This window comes from Physeter macrocephalus, chromosome 2 (assembly GCF_002837175.3).
Source record: "Physeter macrocephalus isolate SW-GA chromosome 2, ASM283717v5, whole genome shotgun sequence".
Lineage (NCBI taxonomy): Eukaryota > Metazoa > Chordata > Mammalia > Artiodactyla > Physeteridae > Physeter > Physeter macrocephalus.
Genome location: NC_041215.1, coordinates 64349654 through 64375099, shown reverse-complemented (window position 1 = coordinate 64375099; position 25446 = coordinate 64349654). Strand labels below are relative to the sequence as shown.

The window sequence follows — 25446 nt, the reverse complement described above, 5'->3', positions numbered from 1 at the left end:
TTCTCTAAGAGTTTTATAGTGTCTGGCCTTACATTTAGGTCTTTAATCCATTTTGAGTTTATTTTTGTGTGTGGTGTTAGGAAGTGTTCTAATTTCATTCTTTTACATGTAGCTGTCCAGTTTTCCCAGCACCACTTATTGAAGAGGCTGTCTTTCTCCACTGTATATCGTTCCCTCCTTTATCAAAGATAAGGTGACCATATGTATGTGGGTTTATCTCTGGGCTTTCTATCCTGTTCCATTGATCTATTTTTCTGTTTTTGTGCTAGTACTATACTGTCTTGATTACTGTAGCTTTGTGGTATAGTTTGAAGTCAGGGACCCTGATTCCTCCAACTCCATTTTTCCTTCTCAAGATTGCTTTGGCTATTTGGGGTCTTTTGTGTTTCCATACGAATTGTAAAATTTTTTGTTCTAATTCTGTGAAGAATGCCATTGGTAGTTTTGATGGGGATTGCATTGAATCTGTAGATTTCTCTGGTAGTAGAGTCATTTTCACAATATTGATTCTTTCAATCCAAGAACATGGTATATTTCTCCATGTGTTTATGTCATCTTTGATTTCTTTCATCAGTGTTTTATAGTTTTCTGAGTAGAAGTCTTTCGTCTCCTTAGGCAGGTTTATTCCTAGGTATTTTATTCTATTTGTTGCAATGGTAAATGGGAGTGCTTCCTTAATTTCTCTTTCTGATTTTTCGTTGTTGGTATAGGAATGCCAGAGATTTCTGTGCATTAATTTAGTATCCTGCAAACTTACCACATTCATTGATTAGTTCTACTAGTTTTCTGGTGGCATCGTTAGGATTTTCTATGTATGGTATCATGTCATTGGCAAATAGTGACAGTTTTACTTTTTCTTCTCCAATATGTATTCCTTTTATTTCTTTTTCTTCTCTGAGTGCTGTGGCTAGGACTTCCAAAACTATGTTGAATAAGAGTGATGAGAGGGGACATCCTTGTATTGTTCCTGATCTTAGTGGAAATGCTTTCAGTTTTTCACCATTGAGTATGATGCTTGCTGTGAGTTTGTCATATATGGCCTCTTTTTTGTTGAGGTAGGTTCCCTCTGTGCCCATTTTCTGGAGATTTTTTATCATAAAAGGGTGTTGAATTTTGTCAAAAGCTTTCTCGGCATCTATTGAGATGATCATATGGTTTTTATTCCTTAATTTGTTAATGTGGTGTATCACATTGATTGATTTGCATGTATTGAAGAATCCCTGTGATAAATCCCACTTAATCATGGTGTATGATCCTTTTAATGTGCTGTTGGATTCTGTATGCTAGTATTTTGTTCAGGATTTTTGCATCTGTGTTCCTCAGTGATAGTCTATAATTTTCTTTTTTGGTGATATCTTTTTCTGGTTTTGGTATCAAGGTGATGGCAGCTTCATAGAATGATTTTGGGAGTGTTTCTCCCTCTGCAATTTTTTGGAAGAGTTTGAGAATTATCAGTGTTAGCTCTTCTCTAAATGTTTGATGGAATTCGCCTGTGAAGCCATCTGGTGCTGGACTTTTGTTTGCTGGAAGATTTTAAATTACGGTTTCCATTTCATTACTTGTGATAGATCTGTTTATATTTTCTAATTCTTCCTGGTTCAGTCTTGGAAAGTTGTACCTTTCCAAGAATTTGTTCATTTCTTCGTGGTTGTCCATTTTATTGGCATATAGGTGTTTGTAGTAGTCTCTTATAATCTCTTATAATCCATTGTATTTCTGCAATGTCAGTTGTGATTTCTCCTTTTTCATTTCTAATTTTATTGATTTGCGTCCTCTCCCTTTTTTTCTTGATGAGTCTGGCTAAGGGTTTATCAATTTTCTTTATCTCCTCAAAGAACTAGCTTTTAATTTTATTGATCTTTGCTATTGTTTTCTTTGTTTCTATTTATTTCTGCTCTCATCTTTATGATTTCTTTCCTTCTAGTGACCTTGGGTTTTCTTTGTTCTTCTTTCTCTCTTTCTCTCTTCTTTCTCTAGTTGTTTAAGTGTAGGGTTAGATTGTTTATTTGCGATTTTTCTTGTTTCTTGAGGTTTGACTGTATTGCTGTAAACTTGCCTCTTAGAACTGCTTTTGCTGTGTCCCATAGGTTTTGGGTCATTATGTTTTTGTTGTCATTTGTTTCTATGTATTTTTTAAATTTCTTCTTTGATTTCCTCAGTGATCTCTTGGTTATTTAGTAGCACACTATTTAGCCTTCATGTATTTGTGTTTTTTACAGTTTTTTTCCTGTAACTGACTTCCAGTCTCATAGCGTTGTGGTCAGAAAAGATGCTTGATATGATTTCAGTTTTTTTAAATTTTCCGAGGCTTGATTTGTGATCCAAGATGTGATCTATCTTGGAGAATGTTCCATGTGCACTTGAGAAGAAAGTGTGTTCTGCTACTTTTGGTGGAATGTTCTATAAATATCAATGAGATCTTTCTGGTTGTTTTGTCATTTAAAGCTTGTGTTTCCTTATTTATTTTCTGTTCGGATGATCTGTCCACTTGTGTAAGTAGGGTGTTAAAGTCCCCTACTATTATTGTGTTACTGTCAATTTCTCCTTTCATGGTTGTTAGCATTTGCCTATGTATTGAGTTGCTCCTATGTTAGGTGCATAAACATCTATAATTGTTATATCTTCTTCTTGGATCCATCCTTTGATCATTATGTAGTGTCCCTCCTTATCTCCTGTAACAGTCTTTATTTTAAAGTCTATTTTATCTGATACAAGTATTGCTACTCCAGCTTTCTTTTGATTTCCATTTGCATTGAATATCTTTTTCCATCCCTTCACTTTCAGTCTGTATGTGTCCCTAGGTCTGAAGTGGGTCACTTGTAGACAGCATATATATGGGTCTTGTTTTGTATCTATTCAGCCAGTCTGTTTCTTTTGGCTGGGGCATTTAATCCATTTACATTTAGGGTAATTATCGATATGTATGTTCCTATTACCATTTTCTTAATTGTTTTGGGTTTGTTTTTGTGGGTATTTTTCGTTCTTGAGTTTAGAGAACTTTCTTTAGCATTTGTAGTAAAGCTGGTTTGGTGGTGCTGAATTCTCTTAGCTTCTGCTTGTCTGAAAAGCTTTTGACTTCATCGTATCTGAATGAGATCCTTGCTGGGTAGAGTAACCTTGGTTGTAGGCTTTTCTCTTTCATCAGTTTAAGTATATCCTGCTGCCACTCCCTTCTTTTTTTAAAAAAATTTATTTTATTTTATTTTTATTATTATTTTGGGCTGTGTTGGGTCTTCGTTGCTGCACACGGGCTTTCTCTAGTTGCCGTGAGCGGGGTCTCCTCTTCATTCTGGTGCGCAGGCTTCTCATTGTGGTGGCTTCTCTTAACGCGGAGCACGGACTCTAGGTGCGTGGGTTTCAGTAGTTGTGGCTCATGGGCTCTAGAGTGCAGGCTCAGCAGTTGTGGCGCACGGGCCTAGCTGCTCCACGGCACATGGGATCTTCCTGGACCAGGGCTCAAACCCGTGTCCCCTGCATTGGCAGGCAGATTCTCAACCATTGCGCCACCAGGGAAGCCCTGCTACTCCCTTCTTGCCTGCAGAGTTTCCACTGAAAAATCAGCTGATGACCTTATGGGGATTCCGTTGTATGTTATTTTTTATTTTTCCCTTGCTGCTTTTAATTTTCTTTGAATTTAATTTTTGTTAGTTTGATTAATATGTGTCTTGGTGTGTTTTTCCTAGGATTTATCCTGTATGGGACTCTCTGTGCTTCCTGGACTTGGGTGACTATTTCCTTTCCCGTTTAGTGTTTTCCCAGAGGTTTCTGAGATTGTCTTCAATTCTTTTCATTCTTTTCTCTTTATTCTGCTCCTCAGCAGTTATTTCCACCGTTTTGTCTTCCAGCTCACTTATTCCTTCTTCTGCTGCAGTTATCCTGCTACTGATTCCTTCTAGTGTATTTTTCATTTCAGTTATTTTATTGTTCATCTCCGTTTATTTGTTCTTTAGTTTTCTAGTTCTTTGTTAAACATTTCCTGTATTTTCTCAATCACTGCCTCCATCCTATTCCCGAGATTCTGGATCTTTACTATCATTACTATCTTTACTATCATTACTCTGAATTCTTTTTCAGGTAGATTGCCTATTTCCTCTTCATTTATTTAGTCTTGTAGGTTTTTACCTTGCTCCTTCATCTGTGACAATTTTTTTTTTGCCATCTCTTTTTTTTTTTTTTTAATGAGTGGGATTGTGTTCCTGTCTTACTGGTTCTTTGGCCTGAGGCTTCCAGCACTGGGGTTTGTAGGCTATTGGTAGAGCTGGGTCTTGGTGCTGAGATGAGGAACTCCGTGAGACCTCACTCCGATGAATATTCCCTGGGGTCTGAGGTTCTCTGTTAGTCCAGAGGTTCAGACTCAGAGCTCCCACTGCAGGAGCTTCGGCCCGGCCCTGGGCTTATGGTCCCAGATCCCGCAAGCTGCCTGAGGTAGCAAAAAAATAATAATAATAAAGGAAAAAATAAAATTAGACTAGGAAACTAACAGATTTGTTAGGAAGAATATAAAAATAAAAATATAGATGAATCAACAACTGGAAGGTACATCAGTACCACAGTAGTAAAAAAGAGGAGGAGGGAAAAGAAAAAAAAAAAAGAGGAGGGGGGAAAGACCTTGGTTGTGGAGAGTGGGGCCTAAGCAAGGGTGAGGTTTGGGTGGTGGATGGGGCCAATGCTCAGGACCCACAGTGCTGGAAAAGGCCTTGGGGGCTGTGGGGGGTGGGACTTAGGCTCAAGGAACAGAAGGGGCCCAGGCGTGCCCCCCACCCCTGGTCTCAGAGGGCAGGGGACCTCACCTGGGAGCCCAGCAGGCTTCCTGGGCTCAAGTAGGCAGGGCAAATGCCCTCCTCTCCTCTCCTCTCCTGCTCCTCTGTTCTGGGAGGGCCCCTCCCACCTGCCTCTCCTGATACCCTTGGCCTCCCTCCTATGCCCTCAAGAACCCACACAGCCTGGATGGGGCTTTGGAGGGGGGTTACCAGCCTGGGAGCTCAGCTGGCTCCCCGGCCCGAGTGGGCCAGGCAATCACCCTCTGCTCCTCTCCCGCTCTTCCCAGAGAGTCCCTCCCACCTGCCTCTCCTGATCTTCCTGGCCTCAGGGGCACCAATCCTGTCTGGCCTCCACTTCTCCTCCCCCCTTAGTCCCACTGCATCCTACTGGTTCACTTTGGGGTTCCTCCCATCTCCTTGGGTGTCAGAGTGCCTCACCAGCGGCCGGCATGTGCCCTAGTTGTGGGGAAAGACTAACTCTGCATCTTCCCACACTGCCATCTTGACTTCCATATATCTGTCAGCAATTATTGAGCACTAACTGCATACCAGTGTTATGTTATAGGTGCTTTGCATGTATGAAATAATTCGATCTGCAACAACAACCCTGTGAGATATGCACTATTTTTAGCTGTGTTGTGTAATTGGGAAACTAAGGCACAGGAAGGTGACTTACCTTGCCCAATATTACACAGCTCATAAGAACCCAGATTTAAAACCAGGAAACCTGGCTTCTGAGCCCTGAACTCTACTGCCTCCTAATCTCAGGATTTGCCAGTCTGGCCATCCTCTGATGTCACAAATATCTAGAACTATGCTGAGAATCTATAGGAAATGATGGGACATAGTCACAAGTCAGGCATGGGGACTCTTCTTTGGATTTTTACCTGGGTATGAACTCAAATGTATCATAATGGTGTAATTTAAGAAGTGCTGAGGGCTTCCCTGGTGGCACAGTGGTTGAGAATCCGCCTGCCGATGCAGGGGACACGGGTTCGTGCCCCGGTCTGGGAAGATCCCACATGCCGCGGAGCGGCTGGGCCTGAGAGTCATGGCCGCTGAGCCTGCGCGTCCGGAATCTGTGCTCCGCAAAGGGAGAGGCCACAACAGAGAGGCCCGCGTACCGCAAAAAAAAAAAAAAAAAAAAAAAAAAAAAAAGAAGTGCTGATAAAGTCCCCTAGGAGCCCCCATTATCTGGAATAAATGCTAAGTTCCTTTCAATAGTTGAAGCACTTATGAAAATGTGAATCCTCCAGGAGGGCTATTCCCTTAAGCCATTGTTTCCAAGGTCTGTTCCATAGAACTTTCTTCCCAAGATCTATTCATGCACCAAATACTGTAGTCCCAGCTAGTGAGTCTAAAAATAAGGCCTCACTTCTTTTTTATATATAAATGGTTTTGCCATAACCACCATCCAGTATTTTTACCTGTTTCTCTTCTACACATTTTCGGAAATGCCTGCATGTTAACACAAATGTGTCCTGGTTGAAGCTCATCATTGTACACAGCCCTGTGGCTCCATCCACAGGTCCCCTGCTCAGCAGATCATCTTTTGCCATTTCATATCTGGCTTCACTTAGGCAGTTGCTGTTCTTCCTTCAAGCTTTGCTCCAAGCATGAAAACAGAGAATTTCCTTAATTCCACATACTAATAGCCTGTAGCAATTCACAAGACTTATTGAAGGCTTGGAGGCTAAAAGGGGATTATGATCAGAGAAATAAGGAATGACTATACTAGTTGTGATCAGAGACCAACTCTTCCACAGGTCTCCCACCAGCCACCATTCTCCTTGGCATTGTATGCCATGATGTGGTAGTGGCCAGCCAGCCTACATCCAGGAGGGAACCCGTGTGCCGCCTCCACCTATAGGCCAGCCTCCAACAATTTCAGTCCCCAAGGGATGAAACTATTCCACCCCTTTAGAGTCTTTCCAGGACTGCTGATGGGAATAAGGAAAGAGGGCTGTGGGGAGGTGATGCAGAGAAAAATGAAAAATCCATCCCTTCCCAATGGGGTTGACTTGCCCCAAGTGCTCACAAAGTACCCATCAGAAGCTAGCACTCAGTGCCTTCTTCAATGAACTATTCATTATTGAACAACACTGTGTTGGGTACACCAAGAATTCACTGCACCAAACCCAACCTGTTACTTTCCAATCTCTTCTCCAGCATGCTGTGAACACTGGTCCAACCCCATACCTTCTGGTCATGGTTCAGTCACTGCCCAAAATCTCCTATAGGCAAATACCTAGGCAAGAACACACAGAGCACTCAGGAACAAGGACAATGTTCAGGCATAGGGTAGTCTAAATGTAGATTTAGAAGAAAAATAAATAGTTCTTAGTGTTTTCATTCTGCTAAAAAGTAAATCCAAACACATTACTAAATGAAACAATATTTCAATTTGAAGCATCTACATTCAGTTGTTTCTACTGTATTCAGGTCTTCCAAAAAGAACAGTGATGTATGTATATTAAAAAAAAAAAACCTGCATGCTGTAATATTGTGCATTAAAAGTAGCAGAAAGCAAGCAAGCAAGCTGGGGTTAGGGACAAACCACTCCAAACCCATGCAACTTTGTAACCAGAACACTAACATCAACAATAAATGTTACCTGGGGAATTAACTGGAACCACCCAGGAGACTACCACAGTGAATGAAAAAACCCCCAGAAACAGCAGAGAGGAAATGCTGCTAACGCCTCATTTAGAGCACAGGTGGTAGGTGCTGAGAAATAACCTTGGAAGTGGATCTCTGAGCTGGCAGTCTGCTTTTGTGGTGGGCCTGGGAGGCAGCGTGAGTTCAGGCCATGGCCGCCAAACTCAGAGTAACCCCAGCTGCAGCAGGGCCGCAGGCTGCCAGCTCTCCTCATCCGTGCCCTTTGCAAAGAGTCAGATTTCTCTCAACCCGTTCTTTTACAGAGAGTGAAATGGTTTCAGGTGTCCTATTTGTGGGGAGTCTCCATTTCACCTCCTTCACTGTGCACAGACTAAAGGCCTGGGCTTTGGTTTCTACACCTGACTCCATGCCTCCTCACTCTGGGCCCCTGGAACAGAGGTCAGCAAACTTTTCTTTAAAGGGCTAGATAGTAAGTATTTTCACTGTTGCCAGTCATATGATGTCTATCGAAACTGCTCAGTTCTGCTGTTGTAGTGCAAAAGGAGCCAGAGACAATATGTAAACACTGGGCCTGGCTAGGTTCCAATAAGACTTGACAAAAACAGGAGGGTGATTTTGGCTCCCAGACTGTAGTTTGCTGACCCCTGACCCAGAGAAGCACCACTTTCTGTATTGTGTGTTCATCTGCTTCTGGGATATGGGCTTACTCTTTGTGTTTTCTCTCTCTTAAGGATTTCCCCTTATTTCTTGTGAACTTAATAAGATGTTTTAAAGTGTCTTTGTGTGATTTATCCAGATCTGGGTGTTTCAGGGTGGTAGAGGGAATTTTGTAAAACCTAGTTCTCCATCCCTTTGGAAACAGAAGTCTGGTATATCTTTTTCTATCTCTTTAATGTTAATCTCTGGTATTAAGTTTTAGAAGTTTTCCCATAAATAGGATATAGCTGGATTTTGTTTTACTTTTCAATCTGATAGTCTCTGCCTTTTAAATGATGAGTTAAATTAGTTTACATTCACTATGATTACTGGTACCTTTAAATTTATTTTAGTCACTGTATATTCTATTTTCTATTTATCATGCTATTTCTAATCTTTCTTGTTCTTCCTCTTTCTTCCTTCTACAATATTAATCAAGTTTTCCTTTATTCTATTGTTTCCCCTTCAGTTGTTTGGAAATTCAACATTTAACTACCATTCTGTGGACAGTAGCCCTTATATTTTAAATATGCACAAGTAACTTAATAAAGTCTAGTGTCATTCCAACCTCTACTCTCCTCCCAGTGATGCTGGGCCTGTAGGACCCTCCACTGATCACACTTCAGTTTTCCATTTTAATTTTATCTAGTTCTGGGTTTTAATCCCCCAAATTGATTTTTCAGTCAGTTTTTACCAATTTCATTGCTCACCATTGCTTCTTGCATCCTACACATTCTTCTGAGCTCATTTCCCACCCGAAATACATCTTTCAATTAGTTGTTCTTTCAGCAAGTATCTAAGTGTAGGGAATACTCTCTACCCTTGTTTTTTAAAAAGTTTTTATTTTATTATTCATGCCTGAATTATATTCTACCTGGGTGTAAAATTCTGAGTTGACAATATTTTTCTTCATGACTCTAAAGATATAATCGCCTAGATAATTTAGGATCTTTCAGATTCTATGGCTGCTATTGAGATATGTGTTATCAATCAAATTGTTTATTTGTAGAGAACCCCTCTCTTTCCTTTTTTGGTTTATTTTTAACATTTTCTCTTAGTTTTCTTAGATAACTTTACTACAATACTCCTATGTGTGATTTGCCTTTATTTATATAGTGCTTCTCGAATATTTATGTCTTTTACCAATTCTGGAAATTTCTTAATCATTATGTTTTTGAATATTGTCTCTTTATTGTTCTGTTTACTCTTTCTTTCTAGAACTTCTTTTATAAATTTATTAGATCTTCTCATTTTATTCTCTTATTTTATGCTTCTTACTCTTACTTTTATATTTTCCATCTCTATTTCTATACTGTATTCTCAGTTTTTTTTCAGTTCTATTTTAAAGTTCACTAATTCTTTCTTCAGCTGTGCCTAATCTGCTATTTACCTCATCCACTGAACTTTTTAACAATTACAAATTTTTTCATTTTTGTAATTTTCCAATTTTGAAATGTTTTGAAATTTTACATTTTATTTGGAAGTAAAATTTGGTTCTTGGTTTAGTGTAGTGGTTCAGACCATATACTCTGGTGCTATAGACTGAAAGTTGTGCTCCCCAAATTCATATGTTGAAATCCTAACCCCCAATGTGTTGGTATTGGGAGATAGGGCTTCTGGGAGGTGATTAGGCCATGAAGCTATAGCCCAAATGAATCAGGTTAATGCCCTTGTAAAAGAGACCCCAGATAGTTCCCTTGCCCCTTTTGCCATGTGAGGTTACAATGAGAAGATGGCCATTTATGAACCAGGAAATGGCTTCTCACCAGACACTGAATCTGCTGGCACTGAACTTGGTCTTTCCAGCCTCCAGACTGAGAGAAATAAATTTCTGTTGTTTATAAACCACTCAGTTTATGGTATTTTTGCTATAGCAGCCCAAATGGACTAAGACATTTGGATAGAGAATGTTTTTGTACAAACTTCAGCTCTGTTTCTTATTAGATTTGTGACCTGGAGCAAGTTACTTAATCTCTCCATGCTCCAGTTTTCTCATCTATAAACTGGTAAAATAATAATACCTCATAACACAGTATAACAGTGTTGTTTGAGGATTAAATGAATTAGTATTTGCAAAGCATTTTTAAATTAAAATTGGAATTTATTTTATTTATTTATTTTTAAAATTTGTTTATATTTTTGACCGTGCCCCGCAGCCTGCGGGATTTTAGTTCCCCGACCAGGGATAGAACTTGCGTCCTTGGCAGGAGGAAAGCCTGGAGTCCTAACCACTGGCCTGTCAGGAAATTCCCTTGCAAAACATCTAGAAAAGTGGTCAGTGCTGTGCTATTCTTATTATCATCATCAACATCATTCAAAGCAGTCTTGACTTTTTCCATTTCTCATTTCTGTGTTTCAATTACTTCTGTTACAGCTTTAATAATTTTAAAGATATTCTCTTTTTTAGTCACTTTCTATATCCCATCTGGTAACTCAAATTCTTGAATATAATCTTCCTGTATTTTATGACCATTTACTGTGCCTCACACAAAAATTGTCACGTACTTATTCAGTGACTTTTTATCATGAGCCTCATATTCAATGAGGCTGAATATTTTGTGAAAATCCACTGCCACCTGTCTGTGTCTGTTGTACCATGTGGTTTTGCTTTTACTTATGCCAGGAGTGCCAGGGACATCTCTGTTCATAACCTAATTTTCTGTTTATATTTTGAAATGAGGTTTCGTGGAATGCAATATAAATTTAAACTCCAACCCTGAGTAAGGATCAAGCATGGATTTTGTATCTCTCAGGGAATTACATGTTTCCCCCCACAGGTTGCCTAGACAGAGGCAGACAAGATTTGCTAGGGTCTCCTCTGCGGGTGGGCAGAATTTTTTCTCTTGAGTCTTAGTCCCAACACCTCACCCAAAATGTGTCTACATAAACTTTAATTCCAAGCCTCCAGGCTATCAAGTCACTACTCTGGCTTTAAGTTTCTTCCTTCCTGTTAGCATCTTTTGATTCTCTTCCAGAAATGTTTTATGCAGCGTTTGCAGGTGTTTCCAGTGCTTTGGGATATGTTAGCTCTCCATCTTGCAGAACCCCCAGTAGACTTCTTTCTTCTCACAACATTATTTCACAACTGTCTTCCTTCCTTACTAGTCCCCTTCCTTCTCAATATTTCATTTTTCATCTTATTATCTTCCCCCACTTCATACCAGTTTCTTTCCTTCCCTGGTAGTATATTTCGATCCTAGAGAGTCCCATATGTGCTATGACAACCTGAAAAGATAAATAGCCTTATTAAATGGTCTTTTACTGTCATTGAGATGCCAAAGTATTTATACCAAGGGCAATGCATATTGGGTTGTTGCAGGCAATTTTCATTTTCGAATCACAGACTTTGATCCTATAGGAATATTTCCTGATGTTGCTCTTCTTCTCTTCTCTCTGTTGAGTATTTTAGATTTCATTATGCTTTCTGATAGCTATTGATGTGTTGGTCATATTCTCTTACTGCATTCCTGACTCTGATAAACTGTGCTTTGAAAAATAACCTTGGTTAATTATACTGTCTTGGGGAAGAGTGCCCAGACTGGCTGATACAAAGATTCAGGCCTCCTTGGCAGATATATTCCTATATTGAAGATGAGAATATTAGGCAAAACAGTCTCTCTACTGGTAATCATAACCATACCCAGCTCCTTGCTCTGATTTCTCACTCACCGAGCAAGCTTCTTAGAGCCAGTGTGACTCCTTCTGTAGAACACAGAAGCCCATGTAGATTGCCAACCAGCAGGCGTGATTCCATCAGGCCATATCGCATGAACTTTCTTTCCAAAAATTAGGAAATTAGAATTTGGTATTTTAAAAACCACAATATAGACCTCATTGAGCTTTTACTTTTTATTGTAGTAAAATATACTTATCATAACATTTACCATTTTAACCTTCTTTTGAGTGTACAAATCAGTGGCATTAGATACATTCACATGATTTTGTAACCATCACCACTATCCATCCCAAACTGAAACTCTGTACCCATTAAACAATAACTCTCCCTTCCTCTTTCCCTCAGCCCCTCATAACCACTTCTTTCTCTATGAATTTGACTATCTAGATACAATAATTGTCCTTTTGTGTCTGCCTTATTTCACTTAGCATAATGTCTGCAGGTTCATTCATGTTGTAGCATGTGACAGGATTTCATTGAGCCTTTACTTTTATTTTTAAATGTTATTTATTTATTTTTGTTTGGTTTACTCAAATTTTTTTTTAATTTTTATACAATTTTTAAAGGTTACTTTCCATTTACAGTTATTTAAAAACATTGGCTATATTTCCTGTGTTGTACAATACATCCTTGAGCCTATTTTATACTTAACAGTTTGTACCTCCCATTGCCCCACCCTTATATTGCACCTCCCCTCCAACCACCAGTTTTTTCTCTACATCTGTGAGTCGAGCCTTTACATATATCCTCTGGGGGAAAGAAGATTCTTTATTAGCCACAAAGCCATAAGGAGTTTTATCTAAATAGATACTGAGATCACTGCTGACATCTCTCACTCATCAGCCCTTTAAATGCCACTCTCTCCCACAGCTACTGCTCTGGCTCTGTCATGTTTGAACTTTCCTTAGCCTTTTGGCAAAAGAAAGACTTTGGAAGCACATTATGTTCACCTGAGAAGGGAATTTTTATTCTGAAATATGTAAGCTGTTTAACTTATTAGGTGAAAATTTGAAGGCGCTGACCTTCACAGTAGGGGAGCTGCCTAGTCTAACAAGAAAGCAATGTCTTTGACAGCCCCAGCTTATCTTTACTCCATCTCTGCCCTTCCCCCAATGTTGGAATCCTGTGAGAGGGAGCTAGTCACGTCCTGGTCACCTACACCAGGTACAGTTTTTTGTTACCAGTAATTATCTCAGCCTTACTCCTCCTCCTTCCTCTTAGCCCTTCAGACTGCCAATCTGTCCTGCTCTATGTGTTTCAGCCACTTCCCTTTGCCTGGGAATAAGGTCCAAACTCCTTACTCTGACTTTTAGGGCCTCACATAATAGAACCCCAAGTCACATTTCCAGATCCAGCAAAACAGGATTCTTTACTGTTCTTATTATATGTCCTGTATTGTCCTCCTTTGTCTTATTTCATGCTTTTTCCTTTGATGGCAGCACCCGCTTTAGAGTTTCTTTCAAAATTATGGCCCTTAAATAAAGTTCATCTCAAATATCCACCTTGTCCAAGGAACCCTTTCAAATTTTTCCATCTCCATACAATCATTTCCCCTAGTAAGTCCTTAGAACACTTTTATTTACACCTCTCTTTTCAAGTCTATCAGATTATCCTTGAATTGTAGTTATCCACACATTTACCTTAGTGCCTCAAACTTAGTAGGCTGTGAATTGTCTAAAGGAGGTGGCTGTGTCTTGCTTTCCCACAACACCTAGCACTCTGACTTGTGCAAAGTAGGTCCTTTATCAATATATTTGTTCTGTCATTTACATGTTAACTTAGAGCATGTCCATGACACTGCAACCTTGAATCAATCATGGAACCAGTTCTAGAATAGGTGTGACCTCTGGAGACCAAGGGGAAGGAAGGAGAAGGTAGGACCAGGAAGTGTAGGAGGCAGATCTAGCTAGTAGATTGGTGTCCACTGCTGATTATTTACCCAGAGTAAGTGAGACATGGTTAACATTTTGTTTGCCCCATCATTAGTTTCTGTTGGTTACAATGTCGGGAGGAAATGCAAATGCAAAGGACCTTAAACTCAGATGAAGAAATAAAGTGATATGGAAGTGAAAAGAAGAATCCAGATTTTTAAGGATTTGTACTTCCTTTTTTAACAGAGGAGAGAGCAAAATCAGATTACTCAGATGATTTCTGTAACTCTGAAATGTCCCCAGTGCTTCACAATGTTAATGATTAAGTTACTATAGAGAATAACAGATTTTCTAAGAAATTTTAGAAATTTAGAAAATAAATAGACACAATTTTAAATTACTACCTTTTGGAGGGTAATTTTTGACTAATCCTGTACAAACTAGATGATACTGCTTTCTAGATTGTTTGCCTGATGATTTTTTAAACTATGTTATACTTATAAAAATAATGTCCAAATTATATTTAAGGTTTCAGGGGAAAATGTGATTTAATTTAATGGTGGGCTTTTATTCTCAAGTTAAAATTGCTATGCTCAGTTTTTAGAAAAATAAATGTTAAGTTGATTCCAGACTGAGCAACACCTATTTAGGAGGAGTGAAAAAGCTAATAAGAAATGAGGAAAACCCTTGAGGAGTAAATAATGAAGCAGGTTGCAAATTATAAGTATTTTTAGTTTTTCATCTTAGGAGACATTGGATGGTAGATGCCCACTGGCCAATATTTTAGAATTCTTAAGAGATAGAGAAAGTCCAGGAGGACTGAGGAAAGAAATGTTTATAGAGTTCTTTATTTTTTAAAAAGGACAAAGAGAGACCCTAATAACTAAGGATTGCATTTACTTAAGCTCTAATCCTGAGATGAAGATTGTAGATCAAATCCTCAAAAAATCTACTTATGGTATAGACATCTAGAGGCACACAGGATCCTGGAGAGGAATGGTGTGACTTTATGAAACTCAGTATGTCAGACAATTTTAATTTCCTTCCATGACAGGGTGATGGAACATGTAGCTTGGAGGCAAGCAATAGAGGCCATTTATCTGTCTTTTACTCAAGCTTTCAATTCTATCATACATGGGATGCCCAGCAGCCAGCCAAGAAAGTGTAAGTTGAACACCATGTTTTTCAAGCTGCAAGTCCTGGAGAGTTCCAGGAGAATTTTAAATACAAGCATACATTCTTGAATAGAGGGTTATATCTTTTTTTATAAAGTGCTCTAGCAGTTAAGAAGAAAAATACTAGCTTCTGTTTTGCAGTAAAAGAATTATAATTGAAAGATCTGCATATAGAATGACTTTAGCTTCTTACATTTTTCCGAATGGTTTTGGGTCCCCAGATATATTTTGGAGGCTGTATTAATGGATCCCAGCAGGAACCAGATGGTACAATTAAACTGGGGAACTGAGAGAATTTCCTGAAAGGACTATCCACAAAGGGGTGGGCAGGATTTAGGGAACAACAAAGGGTGGGGTAGCTGGAACAGCTGTTACCAGCCCTGATGTGAGGGGGCTGGAAGGGAGCAATAACCAGAACCTAGAGGACAGCAGTATGACTAGGGCCACCCAGAGGGACTGTGGCCTGTGGTAGGGGACACAGGTATCCTGCCATGACTCAGCCCAAGGAAAGTGTGCAAACCCATGAAATTATATGCAAACTCAGGGGTATACATGTGAATGTGCATTTTTCTGCCGAGCAGGTCCATAGATTTTTATCAACGGTCTCCAAAATGAATCCCAAATGTTAAGAGATATATTTTTAAAAGAAGGATATAAAATTTAAACTCACTTTGTTGTATTTCTGAAGTTGATAGTTTATAGTCCTTGTTAAGTACCTACAGGGTGCAAAGCACTAAATAACATTCTATAACTGGATAAAAATAAACCAAGAGAAGTTATTGAGTGTATTTTGGACCAAAGATTGTGTTTTACTAAGATTGTGTTGTGTGTCAATTGTCTAGTGTGTTTGGGAGTGAAACATGGAGCAGAGGAACTGGTCTGGCTGTTAATGATCTCACATAGCAAATTACACTGAATAATATGCACACGTTACTCGGAAAGGTTGGTCAAGGGATATCATTTGGGCAAAACTAACTTGACAGGTAGTCAGCTATGTATTTGCTTTAATTGGTTGATTGATTGTGGTTTTGTTTGTTTTTTGGGTTTTGTTTATATATGTACACACACACACACACGAGTGTAATTCATATATATGATATATGTCTTAGCTGTGGGTACCATAACAAAATACCAATGACTGAGTGGCTTAAACAACAGAAATTTATTTTCTCACAGTTCTGGAAGCTACAAGTCCCAGATCAAGATTCCAGCTGATTCCATATCGGTTGAGAGCTCTCTTCCTGGTTTGCAGATGGCAACCTTCTCACTGCATCCTCACATGGACTTTTCTCAGTACGTGGGTACAGAGAGAGAAAGAGAGTGAGCTCTCTGGTGTCCCTTCTGATAAGGACACTAATTCTATCAGATCAGGGCCCCATCCTGTGACCTCATTTAACCTAATTCCTTATAGACCCCATCTCCAAATATAGCCACACTGAGGGTTAGAGCTTCAGCATATGAATTTGGTGAGGGGAACACAAAAATTTAATCCATAACAATATATATAGATATATTAATATGTATAATTAATTCACTTTTACTTTGTGTCAGGCACTGTGCACATTGCTGGGGATATAAAATGGTTAAGATATTGTTCCTCTTTTTGGTGAGAATGCTAAAAATCTACTCTTAGCAAATTTCAAGTGTACAGCACAGAGTTAAACTATAGTCACCGTACTGTACATCAGATCCTCAAAACTTATCATCTTATAACTAGAAATTTGTACCGTTTGACCACTTAGACCAACATCTCCCCATTCCTTGCCCCCAGCCCTTGGTAACCACCATTCTACTCTCTGTTTCTATGAATCTGACTTCTTTTTTGGATTCCACATGTAAGTAATACCATACAGTATTTGTCTTTGTCTGGTTTATTTTACTTGGTATAATGCCCTCCAGTTTCATCCATGTTATCACAAATGGCAGGATTTCCTTCTTTTTTATGGATAAATAATATTCCATTGTGTGTATCTACCTATCTATCTATAGATAGATACACACAATGCACTGTGTGTATGTATATATATATATATACACATACACATATATAACGCACACATATATATAACACATTTTCTTTATCCATTCTTCAATCAACAGACACTTATGTTATTTCCATAGCTTGGCTATTGCATGAAAGGTAACTATGTAAGGAGATGGATGTGTTAATTAACTTGATTGTGGTAATCATTCCACAATGTGTATATATTATCAAGTCATCATATTGTACACTTGAAAATATATACATTTTAGCTGTCAACTATACCTCAGTTAGAGAAAAAAGATACTGTTCTTGTTGAGGAGTAAGAGTCAAGTAAAAGAGCTTGACCTTTATATAACTGGTCCAGTGGAGGCACCATTGAAAGACTTCTAGAAGTTCAGCTGGAGGAGTGCCTGCCAGATTCCCAGACTTCATTCTTTTAAATCAGTGCCTTTTGACCCAGGCTGCACATCACCAGGGGAAATTTTTTAAATAGGGTATCCCAGTCCCACTTCCAGAGATTCTCATTGAGCTGGTCTGAGGTGGGGCCCCAAATGGTGGTTTTTGAAAGCTTCCCTGCTGACCCTAACGTGCAGCAGTGTTGAGAGCCACCTAGAGTAAAGGCACGGACACACACACCCCTCGCCCACCCCACGCCCCACACTCACCACTACACTACACTACACTCTGGCCTCTTGGAATCACGACTAGTTGTTCTTCTCCTGATGATTAGTTCACATTTTGTCTTAGAGATGCTGTAAAATTTTTCTCCTTATGAAGCAGCTGCTAGGCAGCCCAGAGCCAATTCAGCACCTCCTGTCTGCCAGTGCATGGACTGTATGCGACGCATCTTGGTATTAGCTTCAGGCTTTGTGCCAATGATGCCCCTTCCCTTCCCTTTTCCTTTTTCTTTCCCACTTAGGTCTAATTTGTACTATCTTGATGTGCTTTTATTTATCCTTGTAAACTGTCTCTGGTTCTTTTGGGGAAGAGGGAGAGATATGGATTTATAATGAATGAATGAAAAAAGAAAAAACATACCAAAAATACATGCAACACCCATACATAGAAATCACCAGAAGAGTTTTTGCAAGCCTGTCTGTTTCTTGAATAGATTTCTAGGAGGGCGAGACTGAATGAGTGGAGAAGGTGGGGTTAGAGGTGAGGTGAAGAGCTGGTTCCCAGACTTAGCGCAGACACAGGTGAGTAGTGGCTGAATGCCTGTGTCGGACAGCACTCCATGGCAGTCAAAGGGTAGAAGGAGGGCAGTTGAAGGGAGGCATGAGCCTCCCAAATGAAGACAAGCTGGGCAGCCATTATCCAAGTTCATGAGAAAGGACAAGTGTTCTCAGCATAGCCTACAAACGAGGACACATTGATATCTTCCTAGTGCAACCCTAGTTCTAAGGGAACTAGATGTGATGAACTGAGGGGGAATTAAACTTGGAGACCTTCCTGAAGGAGGTGAATCTAGGGTTTGGTTTTGACAGAGGGGAAAGCCATGTGCTATAGGAGAAAGCAAGAAGTTCTAGACATCACCACAACTCTACACTGATGGTACAGAGCACTTTCCACCCCATAAAGTGAGATGTTGTGGGAAGGACAGCCAAGGAGAGCTGAGATGACAAGGGACTGAATAAGGAAAGGGTAAGTCTCGCAAAGACTAGAGGCATTTTAGTGAGAGTTTATGAAGGAAATGTATGAAGCGGATTCATTCTTCATTTAACAAACATTTACTGAGCACCTAGAATGACTCAGGCGCTGTTTGGGTGCTTGGGGTACAGCAGTAAATAATACAAATACAGTCTTTGTCCTCATGAGCCTTATAGCCTAGGCACGTTAATTCTATAGAGACACAAATCATGACATAATTGCAAGCAGTGATGAGTAATTTAAGGAGGCTGCAGAGGGCGTTGTGGGAGGCTGTGGGTGGGGCCGGGAGGAAGCTGGCTTGAGGAGCAGGAGGGCTGTCCACTGGTGGACAGGTTGGAGAGCTGTCTAGGAGAATCAATTCATAGGACTTGGCAGTTGTTTGGATGTGGAAATGAGGAAGGCAGATTCGTCAAAGATGTGTCCCAGGTTGCTGGCAGGTGCGTGCGCATACACACACCCTTCCACAGGAGTTGAGGGGAGGACTGACTGCGATTATTTCTTTCTTCTCTCTCCCTCTCTCATAACCGCCTCTTCTCTCAATAAAAAGGAAAATAAGATTTTCCAGGAACAGGTAAATAAAAGTTCATATTGAAGGCTTATGGAGGACAGTCTGAAGTAGTTTCCACTTGGTCTAAAAATATATATGGAACACAGTGAAAACCGCACTAATGACCGCAGTGTTATTCTACCTTACTTTTAGTTCTGATGCTGGTATTTGATGGTGAATTACTGGGATACTTGAAAAATTACACTCCAAGCATATCTATTGCCAAAAAAGTTCCCGAACTGATGCTCCTCTCTGGAGATTGTTTATTGTCATTGATTACAAAGAGACAAAAGAAATCTCTCTCATGGTTGGAATTAAATTTTATTTGAGCCACAACAATATAAATATATGTATATAACGTTACATGATATTCAAGATTGTAAGCTCTCCTCCACCCTTCCGCCATCTGTGCTTCCCAACTCTAAAGTGTATCAGCCTTAGAAGAACCCCCCAGGAGGCATCAACTCATACAGAGCAAGGTGTATCCCCTAAGTGACACCATGCCTGCCAGAGGGTCAAACTGAATAGGGGTACAGGTTGGGTGCAGGCAAGACCTGCTTCAAAGTCACACAAAAGGATGACTTTAACATCTTGAACTCAGGTCTAAATTCACTTGTTATTAATTCCTCAGCCTATGAGGTTAATATTGAAATGAAATTTTAAAAATACAGCCTCTTCAAAATGCATTTCCTTAAAAGAAAAAAAAATTGCTAGAAGGTGATTTAATCATTTGTGATTTCTGAAGAAAAATGAAGATCTTTCCTTGCATTTCCAAGGGTTTTCATTTGAAAATCAATGTGTGATCTAGAGTTGTTACTTTTTGTGATAAAATCACAAACATGGGCAAACCTAAGCCTCTAACCCTATTACATGGTGCACTGAAATCCTGCAGGGGAAAAAAAAGAAGTATGGTCACATTTCCCTAAGTGTAGCTTTTTCATATAGACCTACATTACACTGACACTTTTTTTCTGTAAATATTTTGAATATGCATGATCAATTTCTGTCACTTGTCCAACATCTAGAAGTGCCTGACAATGTTCTAACATGAATTTCTGGATTAGTTTCAGAAACAGAGTGACGGGTAACTGTATCCACAAGTGGTTGATCTATTTTGACGTGAACCTAATTAATGCTGCATATGAAACTCCAAATGTCACAGTACAGGAGTTTTACAGTTTTAATTATTAGACTGACTTAGCTAACTCATTCTAAAATGAAATTTGAATTTAATTTAATGTAAGTTATTAAACTCTTTTACATTAAATTCTTTTTTAAGAGAAAGGGTTGTATAAAATCATTCAGTTATGATTTTAGCATGTGGATGAGAACTATATAAAAATGCCGCAAATAATATATGACTTCAACATTATGACTGGAACTACAAACTTGCAGGGAAGGATTGGGCTGCCCAGCTATGATGTCTGGTCACGAAGTCCAAGCCGCCGTTTGATGAATCTGGAGATTAGGAGCTGAGGCCGTTTCTGGTACTCCACCAGAACATCATGGGGAGAGTTGATCTGGTCACATTCAAGTCTGTTGAGAAGTGTCACACAGACCACAGCAGCTAGAAGAGCAAATAAGACCATTACCAAACAAATGGGTTTTATCTTTTGCATAGAAACATTAACTAGACATCCCCGTGTCCCTAGCACATGTACTTTGTGTTGTTTTCCCTGTTACGTAAATGCAATCCACTGAAACTTCCAGACTTCCATATGAATTATAATTCATATTTCTGTGGACTCCCACCAAACACTCCACCTAAGTAAGTTAATTGAAATAATTTTCAGCACTCTCCCTTCTCCTTTCCCCTATAATTGGCTACATTAAGGCTTAGAAAAGGTTTGTGTTCAAGATAAGAACAAGGAGGGATCTTTGCCATCCAAGATACACAGACCTCCAGCTTTCTATCCCATTTCTAATTCTTTTTTTTTTTCCATTTCCAATTCTTAGAGCAGGCTTTTCTTTTTTTTTTTTAACATCTTTATTGGAGTATAATTGCTTTACAATGGTGTGTTAGTTTCTGCTTTACAACAAAGTGAATCAGTTATACATATACATATATCCCCATATTTCTTCCCTCTTGCGTCTCCCTCCCTCCCACCCTCCCTATCCCAGTCCTCTAGGGGGACACAAAGCACTGAGCTATCTCCCTGTGCTATGCGGCTGCTTACCACTAGCTATCTATTTTACATTTGATAGTGTATATATGTCCATGCCACTCTCTCACTTCGTCCCAGCTTACCCTTCCCACTCCCTGTGTCCTCAAGTCCATTCTCTACATCAAGCTAGCCATTTTTTTCCTGAGATGACATTTTACTCCTTGGTGCAGTGTTTGAGTTTGCCTACTGGAGAGGGAAATAAATAGAGAAGAGATATGACCACTAACCTCGGGAAATAGCAATAAAGGTGAATACTGACTCTTTTGAAATCTGAGAAAAAAAATGAAATGATATGCTTAAATGAAATGATATGCATAAATGATATGCTTAAGAATCAGCTCCATGAAGGAGCACATTTATTAGCATTTAGTTTCTAAAGAATGAGGACAAAATCTTGTGATAGTACAAAACTAGAGGGAAAGAGCAAACATCTTTCTTTTAAAAAAAATGAAATTATCATTTTTGAAAACACACCATAAAAGCGGCATCTTTGGTTTGTTCCAGCAAGAACAAGAGAGAGACACTGGGTCCCCTGCAAATTCTTTATCATCAGTTTCACATGAAATCTTTGATTTCAAGGAATGTGGTTATACAGTGACAACCACTTTGAATTGATAGCAGTGTCACAATCTCTATCTTCATCTGCATCATTTTAAAAAGGATTTCAGTGGATCTGGGATTAGATGTAGCTACAGTCACAAGCTTTGAGGTCATGAAGATAAAGTTGGGTGTGAGTGTGATATTTATTTCTTTGATTTCTGCACTATCTCAGACTTCTGGATTTGAGAAGGAGAAATGGACTGTAATTATAATAGATGCTATCTTTTTTGTTTGATTTAGCTCTTGCTATATGCTGGGTATTTATGATACCATTTAGACCTCATAGCTGTGCCATGAGCTAGCTATTATTTTTATCCCCTTTGGACAAATGATGAAATGAGGGCTTAGGGAGGTCAAATGGCCCAGTAGGACACAGCTAGTAAATAGCCAATCAATTCCCAGCTTCACAAACTGCTGAGAAGACTCCTCTACCTCCCATCCCTCCTCCTCTGCACATGGCGAACCATAAGGCAGACCTGCCCTGACCGATCAGTCAAACTGACCCTCCTGTTCAGTGAACTGAAAAGCAATTGAAAATATCCAACTTGAGCTGAGTCAAGTATTTTCATCACCTAGGACCCTGTTTACTCAAAACTCATTCAGTTGTAAAGCAAGTTGGCCCAACAGGTAAACAAGTAAATGGAAGAACTAGAAACTTCCTCGGCTTTTCAAGTTAATGATCAGCAAGTCTGTGACAGCTGACATGAGCTGGTGGTATCAGGGAAAAGATGAAAGTCCTTCTCTAATCCTTCACTTGGCAGAAGGATAAAAGGAAACACGTGCTTTGTACTTGTCAAGGAGCGGGAGCTGACTTTACTTAATGTCTTCCCCAGCTATTTCAAGGGTAAGGCCAAAGAGGGACAAGAACAGGTCATTGCAATCTCAGTGGTGTTTTCTTGATGCTGGAGGACCCATTAGCAAGCAGCCTGTAATAATCTTGTCGTTTGACGTAAAATTACTATTTCCACAAGCAATTAAAAGGGACTAATTTACCCGAAACAATTTGTCAAAGTTAAGCCTGACAGCTTTGCCACCGTAATCCTCAGGTTGGGCAGGGAGGATGGCTCCTGCAGAGAGGCATTCAGTGACCTAGCTGTCACCAAGGAGGTTGTCAGCTAACTGACCTCAGGCTGCAATGGGATGGGAACACACCAGTGTTAACGTGAAGCTCAGTGTACCCTCAGCCACACCAGGAACTCCCAGTGATTCTCTCCTTGATTGTTTTTGGTCCCTTTGCAAATCTGATGAAAGTTGTTAACTGCAACCTCTTTTCACAAAAATACACATATGCACATACACACAAAATATTGTATATAATTTCAAGGGTTTCAGGGCTCCTGAAGCCCACCCTGAATTATTAGAAATCTGTGGTCCCCCATGGATCCCTGCTTTAGCCCACCTCTGTGATTCAGAATTGAGTTCCAGGAAGGTTTTCCCATGAATTGTAGGCAAAGGCAGCAATGTGAGTCAGAAACTCCCTGTGCACAGCAGAACCAAACAGGGCTGGGTCTCAGAAAATAGCAAAGCAGCAAAGGTTAGCTTTGGAGTTTCCAGCCTGGCCCTTAGGACTGCTCCTCTCCCACCTCTCCCCGGCCCTTTACAGGGAGCCCTTCACTTCTTAAGGTTTGAGCTTTTTAGGCAGACCCCATCTTTATTCCCCGGGTGCCTGGTATATAAAACACAGAAACTTCAACAACCCGGAACCTTTGCACTTCCTCTGTCTCCTCTGAGACGTCTATCTCAGGCTGTTGACTGCTAATCAAAAACCAAGTGGAGAAAATTTATATTCAAAGGATCTGATCAAAGCTAAGGAGCATAGGAACAAGTTGTTCATCTAGACTGGCATTTCTGAAAATGTGCTCCACTGGCCACTTGCGTCAGAACCAGAGCTTGTTAATAATGCAGATTTTTAGGCTTTATCACAGACATACGGAAAAAGGAGTGAGGAATAAGAAAGGGCAGTTAATCTGCATTTTTTTAAAAAAACTCGGTTAAATTATTTGCACATTGATATTTGACAGCTATTTCTTTAAAGACTTTAAACTCTATTCCTGAATTAAATCAAATTAAAGCAAATATTCATACCTGCACCCTAGTACTTTAGGTTCCCAAAGAAACAAGATTTAGCATTAACTCTATCAAAAATTGTCCCATATCTTTTATAAAAGTGTTACTAAAGACACTTGTCGATGTAATATAGCTGATAATTTCACCTAAGTTTAACATTTAGATAATGTTTTTATGACAAACCTTAAACGCTTTCTTTATAAGATAATGAGAGCTGTGTAACTCAAAGTGTTTCCATTTTCAACTTGGCCTCTAGGAAACTCAGAACTAAATCTCAAGTATTTTGATTTAGTATTGCCCTACCAGGTAGCTCTTTGATATTGAGAACTCCCCATCCACTCCCTTAAATACATGCCTCTTATTCTCTTTACCTTTGCTTAAATTGTTTATACATTCATCTTTTATTGAAAGCTGCTGCTAATGCCTTTTAGAAAAAGGAGAAAGTATAATCTGTCGATAGATAAATATGATACTCTTTTATACCTATGGAATAGTGCCGGGAATGGGGGTGAGGAGGCAGGAGATAACAGGGCTAGTCCATCTTCGTTTTGATCTAGCTGTGTTTCCTTAGACAGGTTACTTTTTACTCTCTGGATCTTATTTCATTCTCTGAGAAAGGAGCAGGTTGGACCTCAAAGGTCTTGCTCAGCTTCTGTGCCTCACATTATCTTGGTATGAGGACCATGCTGTCATCTCCAGGAGGTCCAGCTGCAAACTTGGGGACTTGCACTTCTGCTGAATGCTGGACCTCCAACCAGAGATGTGTCAGGACGGGCAGAGGATGTGCCTGCTGTGCTGGGGCGGAGGACCCAACAGGGAGAACCCAGGGAGCCCCACTGGGGTCACAGGTGGGAAGAGCCAGGTCACAGGTAATGCCAACTCACAAAATGTTGAATCTGTGGCCCCAAATCATTCTCTAACGTGTGAGTGTGTTGGTACAGGAAGGCAGGAGTAGGATAGAGGACAGGAGAGTAGAATTAAAATGAATCAAAGAAAACTCTAGACACTGACCTTGATTTAAAATATGTAAAAACCAGCAAAGCAAGAAGAAACAATTTTTTAAATCCTGTCTTTATAAGCATAATAAATGAATTACCATTTATGCCTGATTTCCCAGACACACTGACTTATTTTCTTGGTAAAATAATAACTGTACATACTACTGAATAAGTATCAATGTAATGCTTTATTTGATTCCAACACTAATCATCTTGGTATGTGGTTAGCCCTTAGGGGGTTTGCTTTCTTTCTAAAGTAGCACAGCTAACTTTTAAAATAGAAAAACCTGTAGGTTTTTTTGTTTGTTTGTTTGGTTGGTTCCTCTGAATAGAGATCTGAACCTTGTGCATCCATGGAAGGCTGCTGGGAAGACTCAGCAGGGCATGGTGCAAAGGGACCTCAAGTCAGACAGAGCTCGGTTCCAGTTCCAGTCCAGCTACTTCTTATTTACTGTGAGAACTTGGGAAAGTTATTTAACCTCTCTGAGCCACAGTATCTCTCAGGAGATACTGTGAGGGTGAAGAGCTGCAATGGGTTGCCTTTTGCCTTTGTGTAATAATATTTCAAAACCCCAATTTTCCTCATTTTTGAGTTAAGAAACGGTCAGCTCCAGACTGAATATAATCTTTAATCCTTG

The 25446-nt window shown here is 39.6% G+C and overlaps 2 protein-coding genes across 2 annotated transcripts in view; one reads left to right on the top strand and one right to left on the bottom strand.

Annotated features, from left to right (window-relative positions):
* CCDC148 (coiled-coil domain containing 148) overlaps window positions 1-16574 on the top strand; it is a 310928-nt gene extending 294354 nt beyond the window's left edge. The window contains exons 15-16 of the mRNA XM_024122369.2: window positions 14677-14786; window positions 15974-16574. Coding sequence (XP_023978137.1) covers window positions 14677-14786; window positions 15974-16121 — 258 coding nt within the window. The 3' untranslated portion in view covers window positions 16122-16574. The remainder of the gene's footprint in view (window positions 1-14676; window positions 14787-15973) is intronic.
* A 2711-nt stretch (window positions 16575-19285) lies between these two features.
* Window positions 19286-25446, bottom strand: part of UPP2 (uridine phosphorylase 2) — a 52023-nt gene continuing 45862 nt past the window's right edge. The window contains exon 7 of the mRNA XM_024122368.1: window positions 19286-20545. Within this exon, the coding sequence (XP_023978136.1) occupies window positions 20394-20545 (152 nt within the window). The 3' untranslated portion in view covers window positions 19286-20393. The remainder of the gene's footprint in view (window positions 20546-25446) is intronic.